Below are 23723 nucleotides of genomic sequence, written 5' to 3'. Positions count from 1 at the left end.
TCATTAATCAAAAACAAATTTACATTTCATCATAAAGCAAAGTGTTAAAAACTGTAAATAGAAGTACAATCATATCCTACTAAAGGACATGTAGAATAGATGGGACAAAAAATTAAATGAATGAAATGCAATCGAGTAAAACTGCATATTAATGGCTTTTAAGTGACTTCAAAAATGTAACTAACATTTAATTGTGTATACACTTTTTTTGTTTTGATTTAACTATAGAGAGTAAAATTGTGTGAAGGAAAAGGGTAAACATAAGTGTTCTTTTACAAAAATATTTATAATATATTAATATATATTTAATATACTACAAATTGTGTTTTTTGTGTTGAAAGAGACAACTATAGTCTGACCAAAATCTTGCAGTAAAGTTGTAGAATTGCTGTTAAAGAATTATAGACTTTCCTTTAAGGATCTCCGAAAGCAGGACTTAAATATAGGGCATATAGGGCAGGACGCGTAGCCTTATATGGTGTTACTGGGGCGTTAATTATGTTTATTCACAATTCTCTTGAACGCAGGCTCATTTACTCACAGGGGCCATTCATCATGTTTACGCTGGTCATTTACACACACTTATCTGGAGCGAGGAGCTTTTGCTGAATCTGACGTGGCACGCTTGTACTAGCCCACCGTACGAAAAAAAGTAAGAGAAAGTTTATATGAGAATACGAAAGTGTTCTCGCATGAGGTTCAATTGATCTAAAAGATATCAGAGCTTTGTATCGGCCATACTGACATCACTCTGTATATGAGTTATACATCTGGGGACTCATGCATATAATTTACGTTGTAAACATGCTAAGACCTCGACCTAATTAAAGTGTAGAAGGCTAATGTGAAAGCAATTACTTGATTCCTGAGTCATGAACCGCAGAAAGTTGTAAACCGAATGAAATGGATCAATACATGTTCCATTTCACCCCTAATTAATACTAATCATTTAAATATATTCATGCATGTTTGTGTGCAATGTTGTATTGCAGACATTTCCGAAATGTGGGATTCCCATTACCAACTAGTACGGTATTAATTCATTTCGCAACTCATACATATTATGAAACAAGCTGATTCATATCCATCATGTGTGTGAAAGAGAGGGTGAATGGCAGCGAGATGGAGTGCTGTGCTGGGGTGAAAATGTGAAGAAAGTGAGAGAGAGAGTGGCAATGAATGTGCATGTAGTGTATGGAGAGGAAGGTGCAGGCCTTGATGAGCTGATAGCACATCAACAGACAGCGAGCCAAGCTGTGCGGCAGTAATGACATGTTAATGATATGCTAATGATATGGTAATCCTCTGACAGTATTCCACCTCACTGGAGAGAAGGGGAATCTGGGAGGCCTTTCACCATTGGTTGGAGACCAGGGACTTCCTGAAGTCAGAGTTCAAAACAAGAAAATAATACACACACACGCACACACACACACACACACACACACACACACACACATCCACACATGATGGGTCTGTGTGCTTGCAGGTTCCCAGAGGAGAGAGTCTGCATCTGACAGGCAGCCTGAGGAGAGTAAGAGTGACCAGTCCCTCACCTTCAATGACCCGCTCTGGCCCATGCAGTGGGAACTGGTGGGTGTTATTGTGTGTGTGTGTGTGTGTGTGTGTGTGTGTGTGTGTGTGTGTGTGTGTGTGTTTTTGTGTTCATTGGTGTTATCCGGGAGCCTCCTCTCTCTCTCTCTCCTCTCAGCTCTTGTCCTCATGGTGAAGGATGTTCCTTTGACAGGCATAAGTCAGGCAGGCTTTCATGTGTGACTGGAGAGAGAGACTGAAACGAGAGGGAGGTACGCAGATTATGGAGGAAAGGAAAAAGAGGGGGGGGGGGAGAGAGAGAGAGAGAGAGAGAGAGAGAGGTGAATGGGGTTGTCCATGTTGAACTGAGACAGATGTCGGGGATTGATGAGGCTCCGAGCAACACTGACACACAAACTGTGCTGAAACAAGACAAGCTCATCCCTTCAGCAGAACCTTGTTCACGTGGTTTGGCCAAAATGTGTCTGTGCAGAACAACAGCAGTACAAAACCAGTATGTTTGGGTATGAAAACCTTATTTGTTGTAGTAAAATCGTTGCACAAAATATTCAGCAGCTGCATTTACAGGCTTTTTTTGTATTATCCATATTTTCTATGCACAAATGAGGTCAAAATTGTTCGACTGGGAAGATGTACCACTCCCTCCTTCATTCTTTGTCTCTTCTGTGCAGTCTATACCAATTCTCTGAAGGATATCTTTCTCCGATGATTATCATTTTGTGGATGTAAACATGTAGACTTATTATCCCAAAGATTGTTTAGATAAAACTGCTTGAACATAATTCTGTTCAAATTCAGCAAATCAATGTAGACTGGGCATTTTTTTTATGTTTACCATACTTGCGCCAATACGCTACCTGATACATTGTTGTTGTTTTTTCTATTAAACCCCTTTTCATGATATACAACAATGGAAATAGACCAATGAATCACCCTGGCTTTTGGGACTTAACATCTTTGGGTTCTCTCATGGACACATTTGGGTTGGTACCAGCAAAATATTGAAGTTTTATGCCCAGCGCTACTAATAAGAGTGCTAAGAGATCAACCGCTGTCCATCTTTACAATAGTTGGCCGACCCTGTCTTTCTCAATGCGTGTTTGAAGCATGTAATCAGACATCTTATAGAAATGTTGTATAAGATGTGTTACATAATTGTACCAATGTGTTCGGTTCACACAAAAGCTTTGTCAACTTCAATAATAGATTTTATGGTATGATATTGCCAAGTATCCCAACACACACTCACGCACACTTACATAGCAGGGCATGAGGGTTCGGCCAATCAACACGGCGGATGTTCTTGACTGACATGTGAGGGAGTAATCTGACTGAGCCAGGAGGAGGAGAGGCGGGGTCAGAGATTCGCCACGGCAACGGGCAACAGATTGATTGACACCTCAGCTCTCTGGGCATGATGGTGGGGTGAGAGACTGGATGGGGGCGGAGAGTATAGAGACATAGATGGAGGAAGGGAGGAGGAGGGATGTTGAACGAAAAATATGAAAATCTGACACACAACTTTGTCGCACGTACTCGATTCTGAAATCTCTCAATTATGAAACTTTATTGACAAGATTGTTTATGGATCAGAGTATGATGCATGGACATTTTCAAAAGACACCAAATGGGGTTATGCAATAAAGCCAACCCTAACTATATCACTTGATTACTTAATTGAACAATGGAACAAAATAATCGTTAACTCAATAATCAAGAAAAATAATAATTTCTAAAGTTGAGTCTCTCTCTCTCTCTCTGTCCCCCCCCCCCTTCCTCCCCTGCTCTCGCTCTGTTGTGTGTTATCAGCCTCTGGTGGATGTGGATATTGATTGATGGTCAGTAATCTGCTCAAGGTTGGTAGCCTGCCATGACCAGACGTGTGTGTGCTAGCTAGCGTGGTGTGTATGTTTGCTACAAGCTGGTGTGTACATCATAGGTGAGCAGTATACACAATCATGCACACACAAGGCAAGTGGACTCCATTGTATCCTTGCTTAGGCTGAGTCCAAAGATGCTTGTTCAAAGCTGCTAAAATCCATACACCATCCTGGACATGCTTCCTGTGGATTATGAACGTGTGTGTGTGAGAGAAAGAGGAGCGAGAGAGAGAGAGTGTGTGTGTGTGTGTGTCTGCTAAAGCTGAGGGGCAGCCAAGATAAAGGCAGAGAGGACAGAGGGATTGTTTTGTTGTTGTTCTGTCTGCATGTGTGTCTTCTGCATATAGGAAGTGTTTATGTTTTGTTCTTTTGTGTTGCATGAACTTTTTCTCTGTTTACATATATTTATGTTGGTTTAAGCATGTGTGTGTGTGTGTGTGTATATGTAGATGTACAGAGAGATAGGATTGGTTGTGTTCCAGTGTTTCAGAGAATGATTATAATTCTGTTCACGATTGTGTGTGTGTGTGTGTGTGTGTGTGTGTGTGTGTGTGTGTGTGTAACTGTGAAGCTTGTGTTGTTGGCTTTCACTTCATGACAGTGAGTGTATGTGTGTGAAGTGAGTCAGCGTTCAAGATGCCTCACTGTGGGCTTATGTCCAAGTTCACAAAGGTGTACCACCTTTCTCGTCATTTAAAAAAAAAACAATAAATAGTATTTTTTATTTTTTTTATAATATAAAGAGGGGACTTGCAACCCCTGCCGATGTCTACCTATCAAAAGAGCAACCTCCATAGCCTACATTGAAACTGTCTTTGGTGAACACATTAAATAAGTACTCGAATCATCAAGACTCTCTAGTTACCTTTCAGAAATGTATTCAATTATAATCTTTTCAACATTTATACATCTTCCTGTGACCCACATATTCTCACTTTGACTAAGAATAAATTAATGTTCTACCTATAAATCATTAATTATTTGGCTGCCCGCAGTATTATCCTACGCTCATTAAAAAATACAATTAGCTTGTTGGCCAGCGTCTGGTGGCTGGCACTTTACACTTAGGGCTTGGTCGGGACTAACTAGATATATTTGGGCTTATGTCCGTGCATAGAACTGGTTCTGTAACCAGACTACTGGAGTAGGGCTGGACTCCCTTTTTCATAATTGCCCACCATGAGAGATGCCAGGTGGGTGTAAGGATACACAAATCCTCGACTAAGCGGCACTGTATTGGAGTTTTCCCAGGGGAACTGGAGTGACGCCTCTATGCGACTGTGAGTTGCTGAGAGGAAGTCTCTGACTCCTGTTTGTGCTTCTGCACCAAACAGGAGTTTGGGGAGACCATGTATAAATACTTTCGGCTGGCCTCTGGGAAGTTCTGGCAAACCGTTAAGACGACTTAGAAAGGGAAAGGGGAGGAGAACGGCGAACCCGGACTGGGAATATTGTCATGTGGAAAGAGCACTGTGACGAACTTTTGAACCCCACCAACAGTCCTCCATGGAGGCAGCAGAGTTTGAAGACTTGGAGGAAGACTCATCCATATCCCTGGCAGAGGTCGCTGAGGTAGTAAAAAAGCTCCTCGTTGCCGAGGTGCGAGGGGTCGATGAGATTCACCCTGAGATGCTGAAGTGTCGCATGGAGGTCGGGGTCATTGCCTATAGAGTGGCAGACCGGGCTGGTGGTTCCCATATTGCTGGAGAGGAGTCTCTGACCGACTGTCGAACCACAGATCCAGGAAGGGCATTCCGTATTACGTCCCGGTCGTTTAACAGTGGACGGGCTCTTTACCCTGGTGGTTCATGGGAGTTTGCCCTTCCAGCCTACATGTGTTCTGTGAACTTGAAGAAGACTTATGACCCTCGACAGGATTTCAAGGCACAGCGAGGGGGAGGAGGGCGTCCGGTTCGGGCACGTCAGAATTGTGTCTCTGCTCTTTGCAGATGATGTGGTTCTGTTGATTCCATCAGACTCTGACCTTCAGCACTCACTGTGTCTTATAGAAGCCGAGTGTGAAACAGTCAGGATGAGAGTCAGTACCTCCAAATCTGAGGCCAAGGTTCTCTGCTGGAAAATGGGCGATTGCGCCTTCCGGATTTGAAGTAAGTCACCGTCTCAAGCAAAGGAATTAAAGTATCTCTGGGTATTGTTCACGAGTGAGGGTAAAATGGAGAGTGAGATGGATAGACGGTTTGGTGCAGCATCAGCATTGATGTGAGCGTTGCACCAAACGTAGTAGTGAAGAGGCAGCTGAGCCAGAAGGCAAAGCTGTTGATTTACCAGTTCATCTACGTTCCGACCCTCACCTTTGGTCATGAGCTTTGGGTAGTTACCAGAAGAATGAGATAGCGGATACAAGAAACCAAAATGTATTTCCTTCGTAGTGTGATGAGCTTACGCTTCCAGAGGGAGCTCGGAGTAGAGCCGCTGCTCCTTTGCAACGAAAGTGGGCAGCTGAGATGGTTCAGACATCTGATTAGGATGCCTCTTGGATGCCTCTCTTTAGAGGTTTTCCGGGCATGTCCAACTGGTAAGAGGCCCAGGGTAGACCCAAAACATGCTGGAGAGATGTGCGCCAGTTCAAGACATCACACAATTGTAATAAAAAGATTAGTTCATTGTTATCACTTCCTCGTAAGAATCATTATTTTTGAATGCATGCTGGAGTATGAAAATCACTCCAGGGAACTTTTGTCACAATGTACCAATAAACAGGGACTTCATTCTGCACAGTACAAGTGTGCACCTTTTTTTCTGTAATATACCTCAACAAACAGATTGCATTCCTTTATCAGTAGATTTAGGACACAAGTACAATGCAACATTGAAAATAATCCTGTGCTTGGTCAGGGGAGTTTAACATTTTTAAAGGACCAGTAAAAGGCTGATGTTGGATGTGTTTTTAGTGATTAATTTAATTGAAAATAAATTATTTCATCTCTGACCGTTTCTTCACGTGTAGCCTGTTAAATAGCATCCCTATAGTCTGAAAACTTGTGAAAAAATGATGTGTTTGTGAAACGTTACAATCCATGCTCTAGCCTGCGGTCCCTTGTTTGCTAAAATTTAAATACATTTACGAGAGTTTCTTAGACACAATTTCAGCATGATTTAAAGCATGACCAACAGTGGACTTTCAAAATGTTCCCAGTCTGCTCATCGGTCCACTGTTGGTGAACGTGTAATGACTTCAACGTCCACTGCTGGATAGGTATGCAACTGCATTCACACACACACACACACACACACACACACACACACACACACACACCCACACACCCTACTGAGAAGGTTTTTTCCCCCATCTTTGGAGCCTCTTGAAACACTCACTTTGAATATCAAATTGGTCGTGTGTGTGTTTGTGGGCAGCTGCTGACATTTTTGATAAGACATTTTGTTCATTGCCTTTATGATTGTGTGATTATTTGTGCGTATGTGCATCTATTGTGTTGTTTTTAATTGTATAGTTTGTTTGTATAGCTGACCATTTCAAGTTGTATGTACAGTACACTGTTAGCGTGTGGTTATATCTGTATGATGGTGTTAGTATTTTCAAGTGAATGTTATTTTTGTGGCCACCAAGGCTCATGGGAGTTGCAACAATGGCTCTTTTTTCCTGTGGAATGTGTCTGCAAATTTCTGTGCATGTGTTTGTTTGGAGGTGGGTGGATTTGTGGTTTGAGGCGCAAGGATAAAATATCTGTCTTTGTGACTTCCTCATGAACTCTCTGGGCTCCTTATGGGCACTCTGAACACACATACTGTGTTTAAGTGCAGTCATACACAAGGATGTCTCACATAAACGTGTTAAACCTGCACTAAATATGTCCATTTATGCACACACAGGCTTTCCTGATGGGAAATGGATACGGACACTACTTGTCATACTTTTTGATACTTGAACAATGCCCATATGAGCTGTTTTTTAAAACAAAGAAAGAAAATAATTTTTCATCAGCAGAAACAGAAGTCTTTTGCCGCGCCATTCGCGTCAACCGTGCCGTGTCAACCGTGCCGCGCCATTCGTGTCGATCATTTACTACAGGTCTTATCAATATTCTGTCTTCCTATTGGCTAACTTTGTGTTCATGCAGAGATGGCACAGTGCAACATACAGATAAGTAATGTAACGTCTGTTGATTTAAGCACACGGATGTCCCTGTAATCCTATGCGCGAGTGTGTTTTTTTTTGTTCCATTATCAATTATTTGGGACTACGCAACATGGCATAACAGAGCAATGTAGAGAAGAGGCCGGGGCAGGATGAATGTATCATAAGTAGGAAGAAAATTGAATCTGTTGGTGAGGACACGTGTCTGCCTGAGCAGCCGGTTCAGACAGGAGACTGGGTCAGGTGTTAGGCAGGAGCAGGAAACCGCAGTCGCATCTAGAGGACAGGTCATGAATGATAGACATGGAAAAAAAAAGGAGACATTAGAAAATCATGGCACACACTAAAGAAGAGCAGGATGATGCAGATGAGTGCTCTACAGGGACAAGCAGACAGAAACACAAGTGCAATTACATGCCAAAAGGAGTACAAAAATTGTGCCACCGGATATGTATAAATATAACCTCAGTTTTAACGAACCAAAAAAATTTACAAACAGGTGCAAATGAAAACAAAAACAAAGAATGTCCAATGCCAGTGCTCTGCCAAACCGCTGGCTTTGCAGGCAGTGGTCTTAAACTTACTGCTAGTGTGTGACGCATTTTGGGTTATTTTCAACAATAAACATCCCATTGCCGTAGTCCATTTCAAATTGTGATAACAATGTTATGTGGGTGTGTGTCTTTGTTTAGTTTGCACAGGGCGAGTACAACAGTGGGTTTGACCTGAATGTGATGCCGGTTTGGATCAACAACATCACCGGTGATGGAGTAGTGGTCAGCATCATTGATGATGGTGAGTCCAACCTTCACTGCAACACATTGCATCTCTTAAATAGGTTCACAGCTACATGATGCTTAGACTGATTATACAGATGTGTATTTGTTGGCCAAAATGAGAACATAATGGCATATTATAAATATTTACAAAACACAAAATATTTAATTGTAACAGGACTCATTGGTGGGTTCTTTCTGGTTGTGTACTAGCTGGAAGAATCATTTTAAATGTACACCTATCTGCTTAATACAATAAGGGCAAGAGCAGACATCTAAAATATCTGGAAAATAAACGTATCTTCGGAAATTGTATAGCAGATTTTGCTTTTGCGTTTGCTGTGGTGTGCGCTATTCAAATAGATTTTAGGATTGCGAAGACTCGTCAAGTTTGGTGTGATTAAGCTGAACTCAGACCCTCAGTGGAGAGGGTGATTGATTCATTTTGGTGTCTCCCCCTCACCACCACCATACACCACCACCGTCATCTTCTCCTCAGTCACGCCACAATAAGAATTCATTTCTCTCTGATTGCTGGGATATCTGGCAACAAGGGAAATGAGAGAGCGGCATCTTATGGGCTCATTCATCAAGAACTAATTGAAGCCTCACTAGTCTCAAGTGCTGATAGAGCTGGAGTAGCGTTGGAGTGTGCTGTTTGGGGTGTGTGTGTTAAAAGTGTGCATGTGATACTTTTGTTGCATCCTAGTGGCTCTGACTCTGCAGTGTGTGTGTGTGTGTGTGTGTGTGTGTGTGTGTGTGTGTGTGTGTGTGTGTGTGTGTGAAAGTGGAGAGAATGTCCTATAAACGTGCCATTATTCCAAGATATGGCTTATTTGTGTGTGTGTGTTTCGTTTTTGTCCACTTGCGTCCATGCACATCACTCTGCTCGCATGTGTGTTGATTCTTACTTGGCTGTCTGTTTTTGATGGAAGATGCTGCTATTATGGTGGACCGCTGTGGACAGAAGGTCTTCTCTTCACTGTGCATCCCTCTGCATACAGACAAGTACTCATTGTGTGTGTGTGTGTGTATGGGGGGGAGGGGGTATTGGTGGCGAGGGGTGGAGGGCGGATACAGAATGAGCAAGCAAGCCAGAGCAAAAGAGAAAGAAATTAAATTGAGGAAGGATATAGAGGGAAATGTCAGGCGAAAGCAAGAGTAAAAAGGATTCAGAAAGGGGGCGAGTGTGTGTGCGTTTGTGTGTGTGTGTAAATGTATATGTATGTGTGCGTGTGTGTATGAGACAGAGTATTAGACTTGCACCACTGAATCTCCTTTCCTCCGAGGCTATTGTACTCTGCTCCACCTCTCTGTATTGATTCCACCGGGCAAGAGCTCCCTCACTCTCTCTCCTTTTCTCTCTCTCCATCTCTTTCTTTCATTTTCTTGGTCTTTCCCTCTTCTATTTTCCTGTTCACTCTTTGTTACCTACGAGGTGACTCCTTCCTCTGGCCAACCCTTGTTTTCTTTTTCTTCCCTCTCTTTCTCTGTCTCTCCTCCTCTCAGACAGTCTGCCTCTCACAGCTGAAAGATTGTGTACACGCTCACCTTTAGCCACCTTTCAATCGATGCCTATTGATTTTAATATCACAATGAAATAAATTATTTTTCTTTGAGTGAAAGCCCCCTCCTCCTCCATCTCCACCCTTCAATACAATCACTCTGCTTTTAGAGGTAATGTAATTGGCATCAGAGGTCGACCCTCTACAAGCGTCGAATCATATTCACCATGCCACCTTCAATTTGCCTGCCCATGTCCGGGTTTGCTTCTGACCCTCCTCTTTCAGACTGTTGTCCCACAGTTGCACCATTAGATATTGTTGCATTACATTTACTTTTATTACTGGACATGGACTTCAGCATGACCCTTATAAAACACAACTCAAATAAATCGGAGGCCTCATTCACCAACGTGCTTATGGACAATTTTGTGTGTATTTTGTAAAATATATTAAGAGCAAATAAAAATGCCATCAACACCTCTATTTCATCTTGTTCCTAAAGTGATGCATCACTGAACACCTATGGTTTTCGGAGATCCCTAAAACAGTTTTAAAAAGGACAAAAGCAAATTCGCAATCTAAGTTGTGGAGGTGGCAAATGAAACAGTTTGGTTTAGCAGGATTTCAGATAGTGTTGTGGCGATAGTAGCGTTCTCAGCTATGACACATTAGACACGTTTGATTGATTATGCAGCGTATTTGTAAGGTAGCAACGGCTGTGTGCACAGGTGGGTTACCTGTGCTAACTACGGTAACTATGTAACAAGAAATGAAGCAGAGCTGCAATGGTTAGTGGATTCATCCATTACTCGATCAACAGAAAATTGATCTGCAAGTCTGTGATAATTGGTTGTTTAAGTCATTTTTCAAGGAAAAGTGACGATTCTAAGTTCTCAAATGTGAGAATCTGTTGTTTTTCTTGGTCTTACATTATAGTAAACTAAATATCTTTGGACGGTTGGCTGGACAAAACAAGATGCCGTCACCTCGGGCTGTAAGATATTGATGGGCTTTTAATCACTGTTTTCTTATGTTTTATAGATGAAACGATAAATTGAGAAAATGAAAAGGAAGCTTTCCTTTCTAGATCCTTGAAAAAGGATGTGGTTGACAATATATGGCATTTTGGGAGTGTCTTTTTATGTAACTGAGCCCGTACGTGCACAAGCACATTAATATGGAACAGGTGATATTTATCTTTGTTCATTATGTAAATGTGTGCGTACGCATGTTTGATGAATAGCAACTTTCTTGTCCATATGGGCACATTTTTAGAACTCGTTCTATGCATGCTTTGATTCATGAGGCCTTAGGATACAGCAGGAATAAAAGACAAACTGTCCAGGGGTGTAAATATCACCAGTACCGTTGCACTGAGGCCTGTGGGGGGGGGGGGGTCCGATTTCCACCCTGTAAACATGCTTGTTTTGAAAGAAGAACTTAAATTAGCAAGACATTGGTGTCAAACCTATCTTCTTTTGGAAGTGGTGGGGGGGGGGGGGGTAAAATAGACAATAACAAAGTTAATGCTACATGTATGTTTATTGTTCAATGTCAAGTCTCTATTTGATCATGTGATAAGATGTGTGTGTGTGTGTGTGTGTGTGTGTGTGTGTGTGTGCTCCATAACTGGTAACTAGCGATCGTAACCATCGCAACTACCTTACGCCACTGCGACTGTCACATACAGTGCACATCAACATAAACATGAAGTACCCATAAGGTTAAATATATAGATTCATCAGTGAAATGGCATCCAGCCACCTTCCTCCCACCTTTTCCCAAGACAACGCCACAGTGTCCCTGTCACCCTGCTATCAACGCTGGCCTTCGTCCCTCCTGGCTTGGCCAGCCCGAAAGCACTCCAGTATCGATCGGCGCTCACGCCATTGTCATTACATGTCATTGGTACACAGAGAGGCACAGGACGCAAATTAGACTGGGGAAGGGAGGGAGAAAGATGAAAGAATAGAGGTGAAATATACACAAAGAAGACTGAGCAGTGTCAAAGATAATTCAGCGAGTACAGATTCCCATAATGCAAGACAGTTTTATGTCACACTGATTTGCACAGAGCAAGAAAATTATCCTTTTTAAATATACTGTCTTCTTTGCAGAGTGTCGCAATAGCATGTAGGATACAGGTAAACATCTATTTTAGCCAATCCTGTCTTCTCTCTACATCTTTTTACTGCACTCTATAGAAGATGTACACATTGTGCCCTTTCTTTTTTTATGTCCTAGGAATTACAGTAAGGCGAAGATGGTGGGATTTTATAGTTGTACCTTGAAAAGCACTCCACTGAGGGAATAATGTGCGCCCAATATAGATGCAGAGCTGTATTTACTGTATGTTGTCATACTCTGTGTTTGTCTGTTGATGTAGGAGGTGCAATAAAACATTTTATGGCTGATTATGAAGGCTTACGTAGCTGCTGTAAGAGCCAGAGCTGTATTTTGTGAGATGCTACAGTCTCAGCTGATTGACTTAATGAGGTGTGTCTACAGCATGAAAAGCATTTCATCTACTGTCTGCTCATGCGGTGTGTCCTACAGAAACCGTGCATTAAAAAAAAAAAATGAACAGTCAGTACGGATAATGAAATTTGTATTTTTTTAAAACTGTATTGGAATAATCCGTGGTGTCATGATACAGTACATGGTCTAAACCTGGTATGCTGTTGTCTAATTAACATTATTACAGTTTTCAAAATATTAGTTATCCAAAATACTCACCTTACTTTACCAACAGCTGGCGTTGTGTGGCTCACCACCAGAATGCCATCTAAAAGAAGCAAGCCAAAATGTAGGTAAAAAGAACAGCTTTTGCTTTGAATTGATTCACACTGAAACAACTGGCATGCTAGTGATTTGTATGTGCTCCACACGGGTGGTAGTGACTTCTATCATATTAATATTACTAGAATTTGAGCTCAAACTGACTGTATTTTCCCAATGCAGTGTAAACAAAACAGGCCATAATTTCCCCGATCACTGCACATTTGAAAAAGTGTTACACACAGACCACTGAACACACAGCCGGCTGTTGAGGAAACACAAACTAAGAATGATTATCATGATTATCTTTTGCCACCAAGCAACAAAGTCATTGGCAGGTAGCTAAACAAATTGGTCGCTAAGCAACACAGAAGTACCTGTACGTGTGTAATTATTTTGTTATTATAATGAATGTTTATTTTAATTTATTATAAGTTCTCTCTTTTTTTTAAATGTGTTGCAGTTTATGTATTGTATCCTCTGGTGTTTTCAGCAGAGAGAGCCAATGTGTCTCTTTATTTGTACATTACGCTCACGGTGTTTATGCATCCGTGCATTAAGGCAGGCTCCTGGCTCAAGTCCAAAGAGTGTCAGAAGTCTGCGTGTGCGGCTGTTTGCTGGAAATGACACTGGCCAGCTCTGTAAAAGTGTGTCTGACAGGGGGAGCGACGGAGTCAGCGCTTTTCTTTCCACCCTCCTTGCCCCCCCGCTGTTCAATCCATCCAGCTGCTGTCACCACAGGGGAGCAGACAATCTATCAAGGCATCGGGATGCATTCTCCTCACCTGCGCCGCGCCTTTAATGAACAGCCAACATGATCCCGGCTGACAAGCAGGAAATGGATGTAATAAAGATTGTTTCTGCATGCTCTTTGCATCCCTGATAAATCACCTCGCTGTGCAACAGATACGGGAGCCACATGGAAATTTGATTTCACGCAGCAAGGGGGAGGAAGAAGAGAACAGTGGGGGAAAAAAAGGGTCACTCTATTTTATTCCCCTTTTTTCTCCAGCGGAGCAGTGGAGCAAAGTGTGTGGGGGTTGAATGGAGGGAATGTTATTTTTTTAAATTTTTTTTTATTCGCCTGGGCTTTTACTTATCCCACCAACGCTCTGTTAAGCCTGGAACATGCCTCTGTGCCTGTAAGTCTATAAACAATAACCGACGATGTGTGCAGGCGTCCACATAGGTGTCTATCATCGCACTATGATGTAACATTAATGTGTGAGCTAGAGGGCAGGGCGCCATTTACCAAAACGAAAAATACACAGGAAATAAAGAAAACTAAGAAAATAAGAGTACTTCATAATAACGCTGTTAAGCGGCTTGGATTAATGTTGGCTGGAGTTGATGGAGTGTATATTTCCCCAATTGTAATAAAGAGGGGGACAGCTAACGTTAGCCTAAACTCTGATAGCATCCACACAGTGGGGAAAAAAGCACAAAGAGGATGTTTTAGCCTTTATTTTTCACGCAACCTTTAACCCCAGATACTACTGTATAATGATGAGTTAGGTGGCATCACATGCTATCATATACGTTAGAGCAGTTTTATATTTTCTTTACACTTTTACTCTTGTGTTTTTGGTTTTGGAAAGACTTAAAACTGACTAAAAGGCTAACTGGCTAAATAAGATGGAGGGTTTTCCAGTGTACCACATAGACCTTCATAATAAGGGATGACTCTCTAACCTCCAGAGACCTCAAACCTCCACCCCAGATGTTTTTATAGCAAACTGAAAAATCAGGACATCACATGCAATAACATAATAGCATGAAGGCCTAAACCATACTGCAACACCCCAACTCAAAGACACACTGTAAGACCATACAACACATCACACCAGCAGGCATTCACCCGCATGGCCTGCTGTCCAAACTCCCTGTAGTAGTCCTCTGAACAGAAATGCATTCATATTGTAGACTACAGGGAGAGCGAGAGAAATGAGGAGTGAGGGGAGGAGGAGGGGGGAAGAAAATAGAATAATGATTAGAGCAGGGGAGAAATAATAGTGGGGGAGCAGGAGAAATACATGGCGAATGGAATATAAGCGAATAAAAGGAGAGCGAGATTGAGATAGGGGAGAGGGAAGAGTGAGATAGGGAGGGAGGGGGAGCGGGGATGTAGATGTGGGGGTGGGGGGGTAATTTATGATTTAATCTAATGCAGTCTGGACCTGCTGTAAGTCACACAGACCTCAGCTGGGAAAGCGAGGGAGGCAGAGATGGAGAAATCGGGAGAGAGACATTAACCTTTCCTTGAAGCGAGTGTGGAGCTGTTTTATCTGACCACCATCCACCCCTGTAAACCTTTCCTCCTCTCCTCCTCCACTCCCCGCTTCCCCCGACTTCACTAAGTGCTCCTCTAGCGCTGCGTTTCCCAAACGTGTTATGTAATCCTAATTAACTTTGGTTCCAAGGAGTTTAAGAAAAATAAATGTCGCGATACATTTATGTTACATTGTGTCACTGATTGATACAAAGTTCTAGTGACTGAAGCCACGCTGCTCTCGACACCTGATGTCTTTTTGCACAGAAAGCGATGCCCACACGGCTGCCTACACTCCTGATGTGTTTGCAACAGCAGAAGACTAGGACAGAAAGAGAAACTCAAACGTCATGAACAGAATAAAGCCCAGGGAAAAAAAAGCTGTCAGAAAAGCGCCCACACTGACAACTTATTGCTCGGAAGTGCAGCGTAAAGGGACTGAAGATGGATACAAGCTCAATAACGATAACAATTTCAAGGATAACCTTTTTTTTCACACAAGCAGATCATGTATGTTTTTCATGCACTCATCCTACACCTCAGTATGAGGTAACAAGACAGTCAACCTGCAACATAAGCTGCCCCAGGAATCAGCTATTGCCACTGGCATTGCTGCTGGCACCTTTGGCTGTTTTTGTACTTTTCGAAAAAATCAACCGTGATTTTTGGCTTTGATTTTCCGAGACCACATACAACTTCACCTCTTTGGATCCTGAAAATGAGCTTGTGATGCCGTAGAAGGCAGAAAATATGGGAGGGGTGACCGTAACTGGACTGAAACGGGAGCCTCATCATAGGGTGTATTTGATATGATCAATAACAGTCGCTACCACTGGCATTGCAGATGCTTTGATCTCAGTTGTAATATCTTTGAGCATACATTTTGTTAGTGTTTTGTGGTATTGTCTTCCAATAATACTGTGCACTGTAACTCTGTTTACATTATTTCATTTGCTTTGTGTTATGGAGTGCCAGTGGGCTACACAAGTACACAACTTCTGTTACACTGTGTCTTATTACATAATAGGAGATTGCCTCCCAGAAATGGCTGTGTTTACAGTCTCTTATTCACTGTGATAGAGCGAGCTCCTGAGCCCTTCTTCCCCTTCACAATCGTCAATATTCACCGGCATCAGAAACTTGTCTGAGGAAACACAAGCAGCCCATGCTGGCCCATCACAGTTCTTACGGTCCCCACATGGCATCTTCACAACCGCCCTGATTTGTAGTTACATTTCTCGGGCTAATTCAACTACAGCATACTGTAGCTACACCATAACCCGTTCATGCAGAAAAGGTGTCATATACATCTATCCATCCATGTGGAAATATGTCATAGGAGTGGAATGCTAAATGTAGGAGGTGGAGTACACTTGTCAACTAACTATTCGGATTGTAATGCTACGTTCAGGCTGCAGGTAACTCTGATTTGTTACTCAGGTCAGATCTTTAAGATGGAGTTGTTCGCACTGTTATTTGCAAGCGGTTGGATCGGATTTGTGTGTCCAGACCAGGCGGCAACTCAGCAACGGAGGAGGCTGGTATACATTGCGAGGGAAGGAAGCAGCAGAAAGTGAAAGCAAAGTGAAAGTGCCAGCAGAAAATGTGTTTGGCCTCTGTCCACGAACTGTTGATCTCCCTTGTTGTCTTCCACAGCGCTCTGCTAGTGGCATGGATGGATTCTGCTCAGCACTTTAAAATCTGATTTGAGACTTGAGATGCATCTGCAGAAATTGCCTTTCAAACCACTCCCAAATGTTGTTTGGATCCGATTTGCAGAAATAATATTTTAATGTGTTTGGTTGTTTTTTTGCTGTCCACACGTTCTAAAACTAATCTGGTTACAATCCGGATTTGTCCAAAAACGGATTAGAGCTGTCAATCTGAACAAGGACCAAAGGTGTTTTGGAGTAAAGATGGAAGATCAGAGAAAAGACATCGAGAAATATCCGGGCGCTTCCCATTTCTGGTAGGACCTTGACTACTAAACACCCTCTGTCCCAAGGAAAGAGGACAAACTGCACATACACACAAGAGACAAAACTCAGAGACACTATTCACACAGAGGGAGAAGACACGACTTGTGAAGGGAGGATGAAGAAGTAAATTGCAGACAACTTATGATGAAGGAGCACTTATGAACAAACGCGGAGCCAACAGTGGCTGACCCTCCTGGAGGTTGGACACTTGGATCCGGGTGCCCGCTTTCACTTGTGACCACTCCCTCATCAGTGATGTCACAGCAGCGTAATTGAAATTGCACTTTTAAGTGATCTGTGTGCAGCCTTGCCTTGTCAATCACATGATCCCCAGTGTGAAACACTATCAATCCCAATGCCTCTCGGTTGGTAAGTAATAGGGGAGCCAATCGCTGTCCTCCAAAAACAAAATGAACCACTGGAATCAGCAAATCAGAGTGATGCCGCGGTAGTGGGCTGCACCAGCGCCTACTATCGGAGTGCTGCCCTCGTGTCTGCATCAGTAATCTCTCTCCAGAGAACCGTTTGCCTGGATAAATATTGGTTTTGTGTAGGCCCCTGTAATGGCACCCTGTGCAGGCTGCGGGGCCCGTAAGTGACGTTGTCTGTCACGCCGTTGGCAGGCTGGCGTGGGAGTCGTTGGCACATTGTGGGGTCTCTCCAACGCTCATTTGAATTCACTCGTCCCCAATCATGCCACGACACTCAGCGACTACACACTTCCACACTCCACTCACACACTACTCCCACTACCTGTTTGGGGGCCGGCGCTCTCATTTGCATGAAATAAGATGGAAATGGAGCCCTTATTTATGCCAACAGAAATGGAGTGTGTTATTAAGGGCACTATTGTGCAAAAGAGACGGTGGCGGTAAGAATACATTACAGAGGCTATTTCTGGAGTGGCTCGAGTCACACAGAGGGTAATGCTTTACAGGTCCCTGATGACTTCTACAGTCTGGATGGGCGGTGTGTATGTTTATGTGCATTTTGTATGTGAATGTGTGTATTTTTTGTTTATGCCCGCGTTTGATTGTGTTTGTGTGTATTTATCTACAGTACCAATATATGTGTGTGTGTGTGTGTGTGTGTGTGTGTGTGTAAGTGTATATTTGCTCATGCCCAGTAAATATGATTCTAGGAGATGATCATTTGTATATTGCCTGTTGATGGATGGGTTTCCTGTGATTGACAGGTCTCCATTCATACAGCCTTCATTGTAAGTCTTTTTGCGTTGTGTTGGCTGGGCAGGAGGGAGGTAGAGCTCCATTTCTGTCAGTCAGGCATTGATACAGTGGTTTCGAAGCGTTCAGTGGGTCATTTCTGTTTTTAAAAGAAGCTAAAATGGGAGGAGGAAAAAGGTCTAAAGAGTGCCATTGCCCATTATTTTTATTATCATTATTTGAACACCAAAATCTAGGCAGTTGTTTGTGAGGCCCAATGAAGGTTTAAGAAAAACTGAAAATGTGCTTGTTTTTAGCCTGCAGCTGCAGCATCGTCACATTATAATTCATGCGTCTTTGGTCATTATTGTATGAGATTTCTCTTTCAAATCTGCTCTACTTTTCAGGGAAAATATTTGCAGGAACCCAGGATTTCTGGCATCTGTTGGCTTGTCTATCTTAGATATACTCAGAATAAAGACGACTTTTTGAAATCGCAATAACGCTACCAAATGCCTATAGTCCAATCTTTAAATGGCATTTATAATGGTAATACAACTGGATAAACTTTTGAATCTGCACCGGTTACTTCCATTTATTTTTCAAGCTAAAATTGTGCCCGTCTGTTAAGCTGTGTGACACAATATTTTTAGCCATGTGCAGCGGCGTCCGTCTAGGAATGAATCCTTTTTACTTTGGTCATACCCTGACTTTCCCTCCAGTGCCACTGCAGCACGTTGACATTTGTGGTTTTCAGTGAAATGTCTATTGGATGGATTGCCAAAACATTTGGTACAGATGTCCATGTGTCCCTCAGGATCAGGACGGAACAACGTTGGTGATCCTTTACCTTCACGTCCAGCACTATCGTGTAAACATCTTCATATGTTCAATACTGTTGTTTATGGCTAACCTGCAAAACCAATGACAACACACTAAGATGGTGATGTGTTAACCATCAGCATGCTAGCATTGTCATTGTTAGCATGTTAGCATTTAGTTTAACTGGTACAGCCTCATAGGACCACCAGGCTTGATAGAGTAAGTGGAAATGAAGCAGAGTGCCAAATGAGTAAACAAAGACGATACTCTTCATCAGACATGCAGGATGGAGGCTCCATTCTTTAATCAGCGTGCACGTCTGCGTTCAACAGGTGCAGCGTTGTGTGCATAGATACACTTAATAATACATCCAAGCATCTAACAGTGCTGCTGTTCCTGAAGCTATCACAATAACACAAATAATACAATGGATTTTCCATGTCTTCCACTTCACTCGGGCCTTGCAGTAATAACCTCAGGTCAGCACCGTAAAAGTGGTCAAAAATAATCCTAGGAAAGGGTGATATTTTCAGGAAGTATTCATTTTATTTTTTGTCATCTATGGCAAGACTGGTTCTTACGTTTTTTTTGGCAAAATAGACCCTGATTTTCTTGTCACCTTTTACTAACCCCAGCGGACAGCTAGCCCTTTCTCTCACGTGACCTGACCCCGCTGACCTTTTACATCCAGCCCAAACCTGAACCTGCTCCACCACTAACACTTGATTGTCACCCTGGCTGACCCGCGACCTCTAACCTCATCAGGGATCGCGTTCCCAGGGCTGCCTCTGTGGAGCGAGAGAGCGCGCCGGGTAAACATTATGAGCTGCTATATTGGGGGGAACCCTGCAGCTGCACCATGACATGGAAAAAACGGAGAGGGTCAGGGAAAAGTGAAAGCTGTGACTGTGAAATCTGTAATAATAAAAACAACAAATGATGATTTCCTTCTTCTGCTGTGGCACTGGTTATTTTGTGGTCAGGTCTATTTGCGTGAGGATTTAGTATCTTATTTAGCAGCTTATAGTGTGAGCGTCTGTGATGGAGTATGGTGAATAGAGAGCAGACTTGTTTGTGAAGGCGCTGCCTTGTATTTTGTTTGTTTTTTACATGCCTTGTAATAGAGTTTATTAGCATGAGAGTAGCAGCCTGGGAGCGGGTCTCATCTGTCTCCTTGACGGGTGGCCATTTTGAAGACTGGATGTTAAAACAATAAGAGAAAAAAAAAGAAGTTGCCCATTAACTGGAAAGCCCCTTTCCACCCCCCTCCACGGGCTAAATTGGTGTAAATAGTATTGTTCCCCTCTCTGTCAAAGATATATGGAATGTCGTTTCGCTGATGGCTTCAGTAAATGCTCCAGCCAGGCAGGCGTACAGATATAACAGATCTGCTCCAACACTGCGTCTAACCACTGGGCTGTGTAACTGGCCCTATACTGCATTTGTCATGTGATGTGTGTGTGCATGTAGGTGTGTGTGTGTGTGTGTGTGTGTGTGTGTGTATTCACAAGCATTTAGGAGATGGAAACAAAGCATTTGAAGGAAGTAGGGAGAGACAAGAGAGCAAGGGGGAAGAAAGGAAGGCGAGATGGAGAGCAGAGGGAGCCGTTGTTGGGAAAATACACATCAAATAGGCTTATGTCGAGGCCAGCGTGGTACCATAACTTCTCCATTCAACGAGAGGTCAAACTGGGGTCAAGCTCTATTGATTTCTTTCCAGGCTTTGTGGCAGTATTTCTTTCCACTAATAGCGTGCAGGCCTTCGCCAGCCCCTGGATGTGATTTCTCTGTAACGTACAGAGGAGAGCCGTTTCTCTCCCTTCCATCTCAACGCAAAGCAAACACTCTGACGAGGAGAAGCAGTGATATGTGTGTGTGCTTACTGTAAGATGACAGATTTGAATTTGAATCATGATTCAGTTTGCATCCTTTCATCTCTGCGTATTTGTCAGGTTCATGCAGAGCTGTGTGTGTTTTGACTGTAGGTTTGCATCGGGTGTGAGCTTATCATTTTGCATGTACCCTGCATCCGTATGTGTGTGTGTGTGTGTTCACACACATATCAGTGTGTGCTCCTGTGTTGGCTGGCGTGCAGTGATGGATCGCAGCAGTTCCCTGTTTACCTAGCCTCATGATTTCCTGTGCGTGCATGTAACAAGTGGAGTTTGGCAGGATTAATGAGCACACAGCTTGCTGAATGGGTGTTTGGCTCCACAAAGCACTCCATCAAGGCCTGATGCTGCTACCATATCCTTCACACACGCACGCACGCATGCACGCACACACACATGCACGCGTACACACACACACACACACACACACACACACACACACACACACACACACCATGCACTCTGCAACTCGCCACTTACCCCTGCTCTTAATTACACATGCTTAGCCAAGTCCCATTAAGCAAGCCCCCCCATCCTCCCTCCCATGCTAAACAATGTTAAAGCATCCACATTTCTCATAGTGCAGTGTTTAAATATAGTCTCCATGCTGCAGCGTGTAGGAGGTAAATTGTTCTAATATGTTTGCTCCAGAGAGGCACAAAGGAAGAGATGGCGATGCTCAATAGAATGTTTTAATGCAGTGCCAATTAATAATTGCCATGCAGGATTGCATGTAAGGATTTCAGTTCAAGTAACTGCAGTGTATAGTTTGAGGGGTTATGAACCTTTTTTACAACAGAAAGCACTTGAAGAGCTTTCAGGTGACCTACTGTACCAAACCCTGTGCAGTCTATGTCTCAGGGGAAGCTTTGTGTTTTTATGTACATAAAAGACGTGTCTCAATGGAGTTTAATAGACATACTCGACCAAACATGTCATGTTTTTGTCCGGATAATGTCAGATGAGTGAAGGAGGTCATAACTCATTATTCTCTGACTTGATAGACACATTTAGCAAATGCATCTAATTGAAGTTAGTAGTAGTAGCAGCTAATAGGCAGTTTTTAAACGGGCAATCCAAGGTTTTTACATGTCCAACGACCCAATTTAGTTGTTTAGGGAGTACTCCTGGTTCAACAGTTGTGAAATGTGTTCTATCAACGCGTTCTCACTCATTGGTTGGTCAGTGGCCCTAACTCAAACTGTGACTTTCTAAGCTCCCCTCTTGCGTCATTTTTTCGACTGTCAGTTTCTGCAGTCAAGTCTGAGAATCTACTCTGAAGCGACATCATCAATGTATCTTGGTTAGGGCAAGAAGACCAAGAATATATGTGTTTGGAGCTTAACCCATACTAGAGACTTTGAAAACACACTGTGACACATTGTTTGACCCCTTTAACCCACACAGGGCACTTCATACTGACATGTAGCAGGATGTGCTAATGCGAAGAGCAAATGTGATCAAATGGCATATCCTGCCACCTTGTCAAGAAGCTACAGGTGTGTGCCTCTCAAGTCTAACAACTTTATAAAGGAGCAATACTGCAGTAGTTTTGTAACATCCCAAAATGGCTTTATGAATTACTTTCTGGCTCGAAGCTCATTCTGAAGTCGTTTTGTTAACTAGCCTGTTTGCTAATTAGCAAGCTAAAATGCCAAAGCTGTTTGTTTTGGTTAAATTAGCCTTTTTTTCTCAGCCAAAAGCGGTAGCTCACAGTGCTTTGCGGTGTATTTGTAGTCGACACTCTTCTTCGGACTAATGAGAAGACAATTTACTGTATCACCATCAGTTGCATTCAGCCATTGTTATGCGTAATCACTACAAATGCAGGCCTTTTGTAATCTGCACGGCTATGGCAGTTTATTGGTCAGAGATGATCTCCGATTATCTGTGTTGCGCCGTTAAAGATCCCCCGTACCAACCCATTTGTCACATCAATCTTCTCAAGGTGATTCACTTCATTATTGAAATCCTGCAGGCGTCTCAGCATCCTAAAGCCTGAAGCTGGATACATAATAAACCAAATGTATAAGAAGTAAATCCCCATTCCCTCGTGTGCATGTGTGACAGGAACTAACTGAAATCAAGTACGTGTGCGTCTACGTTTTGTTTGGCGTACGAATGCATTTTGTGTGGTTTCTTTAATGTGTTTTCGTCCACATTGGTGTCTGTATGCCAGTGGATGTTGGTTTGCATGTACATCCCAGAGTTTGCAAAGGAGCACTCACTGTTTTTTAAAATTCTGTTTGTATATGTTTTCTTGTGTGTGCGTGTGTGGCAAAAAGGGGGGCTGGTAGAAAGGAGGACAGGAGGGTAGAGAAGAAATCAAATCACTTAATTGCTGCATTTTTCATCTCCATCTTTTGTTTTATGGCGGCTGAGGGCCGGCGAGCGACTCTGGCGGTGATTCATGGACGTTCGGGAGGCCCGTGAGCAGCGCCATCCCTCATCGGCACCCGGCCGCCCGCATGCCCACAGCGCCCACACAATTACCGTGATGAATATGACTTCTTTTTGTTTTTTTGTTGTTGTTTTATTTTTTTTATCTCCATTCTTTGACTTTCCTACCTTCATCTGGTTTTAGCGGGAACGGGGCGGTGCTTAATGCAGCCACCGAGCTGTCGGAAATAAACAATTTACCATTTCAGGTTCGTTCCCTCCCTCTGCACCCTCCCTTATGAGAGCAGAACCCACTGAGACCGGGAGAGAGAGAGCAGATGCAGACAGATAGGCATGCATGGAGAGAAGGAGAGGGAGATCCAGATAAGGAAGAGATAAATATAGGGAGTGGAGAGACGAGGGATGTGTTCATAGATGCTGTGGGGAGATGCAGGGAGCGGAGGATATCAAAATGGAAAGAGGGAGTGGAGATGTTGTGAGAGCGGAAGGAACAGAAAGGTACAGGAAGTAAGTAGGGAGATACTAAGAGATATTACATGTCAGAGAGAGAGAGAGAGAGAGAGAGAGAGAGAGAGAGAGAGAGAGAGA

General features: G+C 43.0%; 1 protein-coding gene across 5 annotated transcripts in view; it reads left to right on the top strand.

Moving 5' to 3' along the window:
• LOC116398321 (neuroendocrine convertase 1-like) overlaps positions 1-23723 on the top strand; it is a 140824-nt gene that overhangs the window by 28614 nt on the left and 88487 nt on the right. For all 5 annotated transcript variants that reach the window (XM_031874531.1, XM_031874530.1, XM_031874532.1 and 2 more), the window contains 2 exons: positions 1490-1593; positions 8244-8346. In XM_031874531.1, the coding sequence (XP_031730391.1) occupies positions 1490-1593; positions 8244-8346 (207 nt within the window). The remainder of the gene's footprint in view (positions 1-1489; positions 1594-8243; positions 8347-23723) is intronic.

This window comes from Anarrhichthys ocellatus, unplaced genomic scaffold (assembly GCF_004355925.1).
Source record: "Anarrhichthys ocellatus isolate YVR2014 unplaced genomic scaffold, GSC_Weel_1.0 scaffold81, whole genome shotgun sequence".
NCBI classification, from domain to species: Eukaryota; Metazoa; Chordata; class Actinopteri; order Perciformes; family Anarhichadidae; genus Anarrhichthys; species Anarrhichthys ocellatus.
Note: the sequence above shows the minus strand (reverse complement) of the source record. Positions and strands in the feature narration are given on the sequence as shown.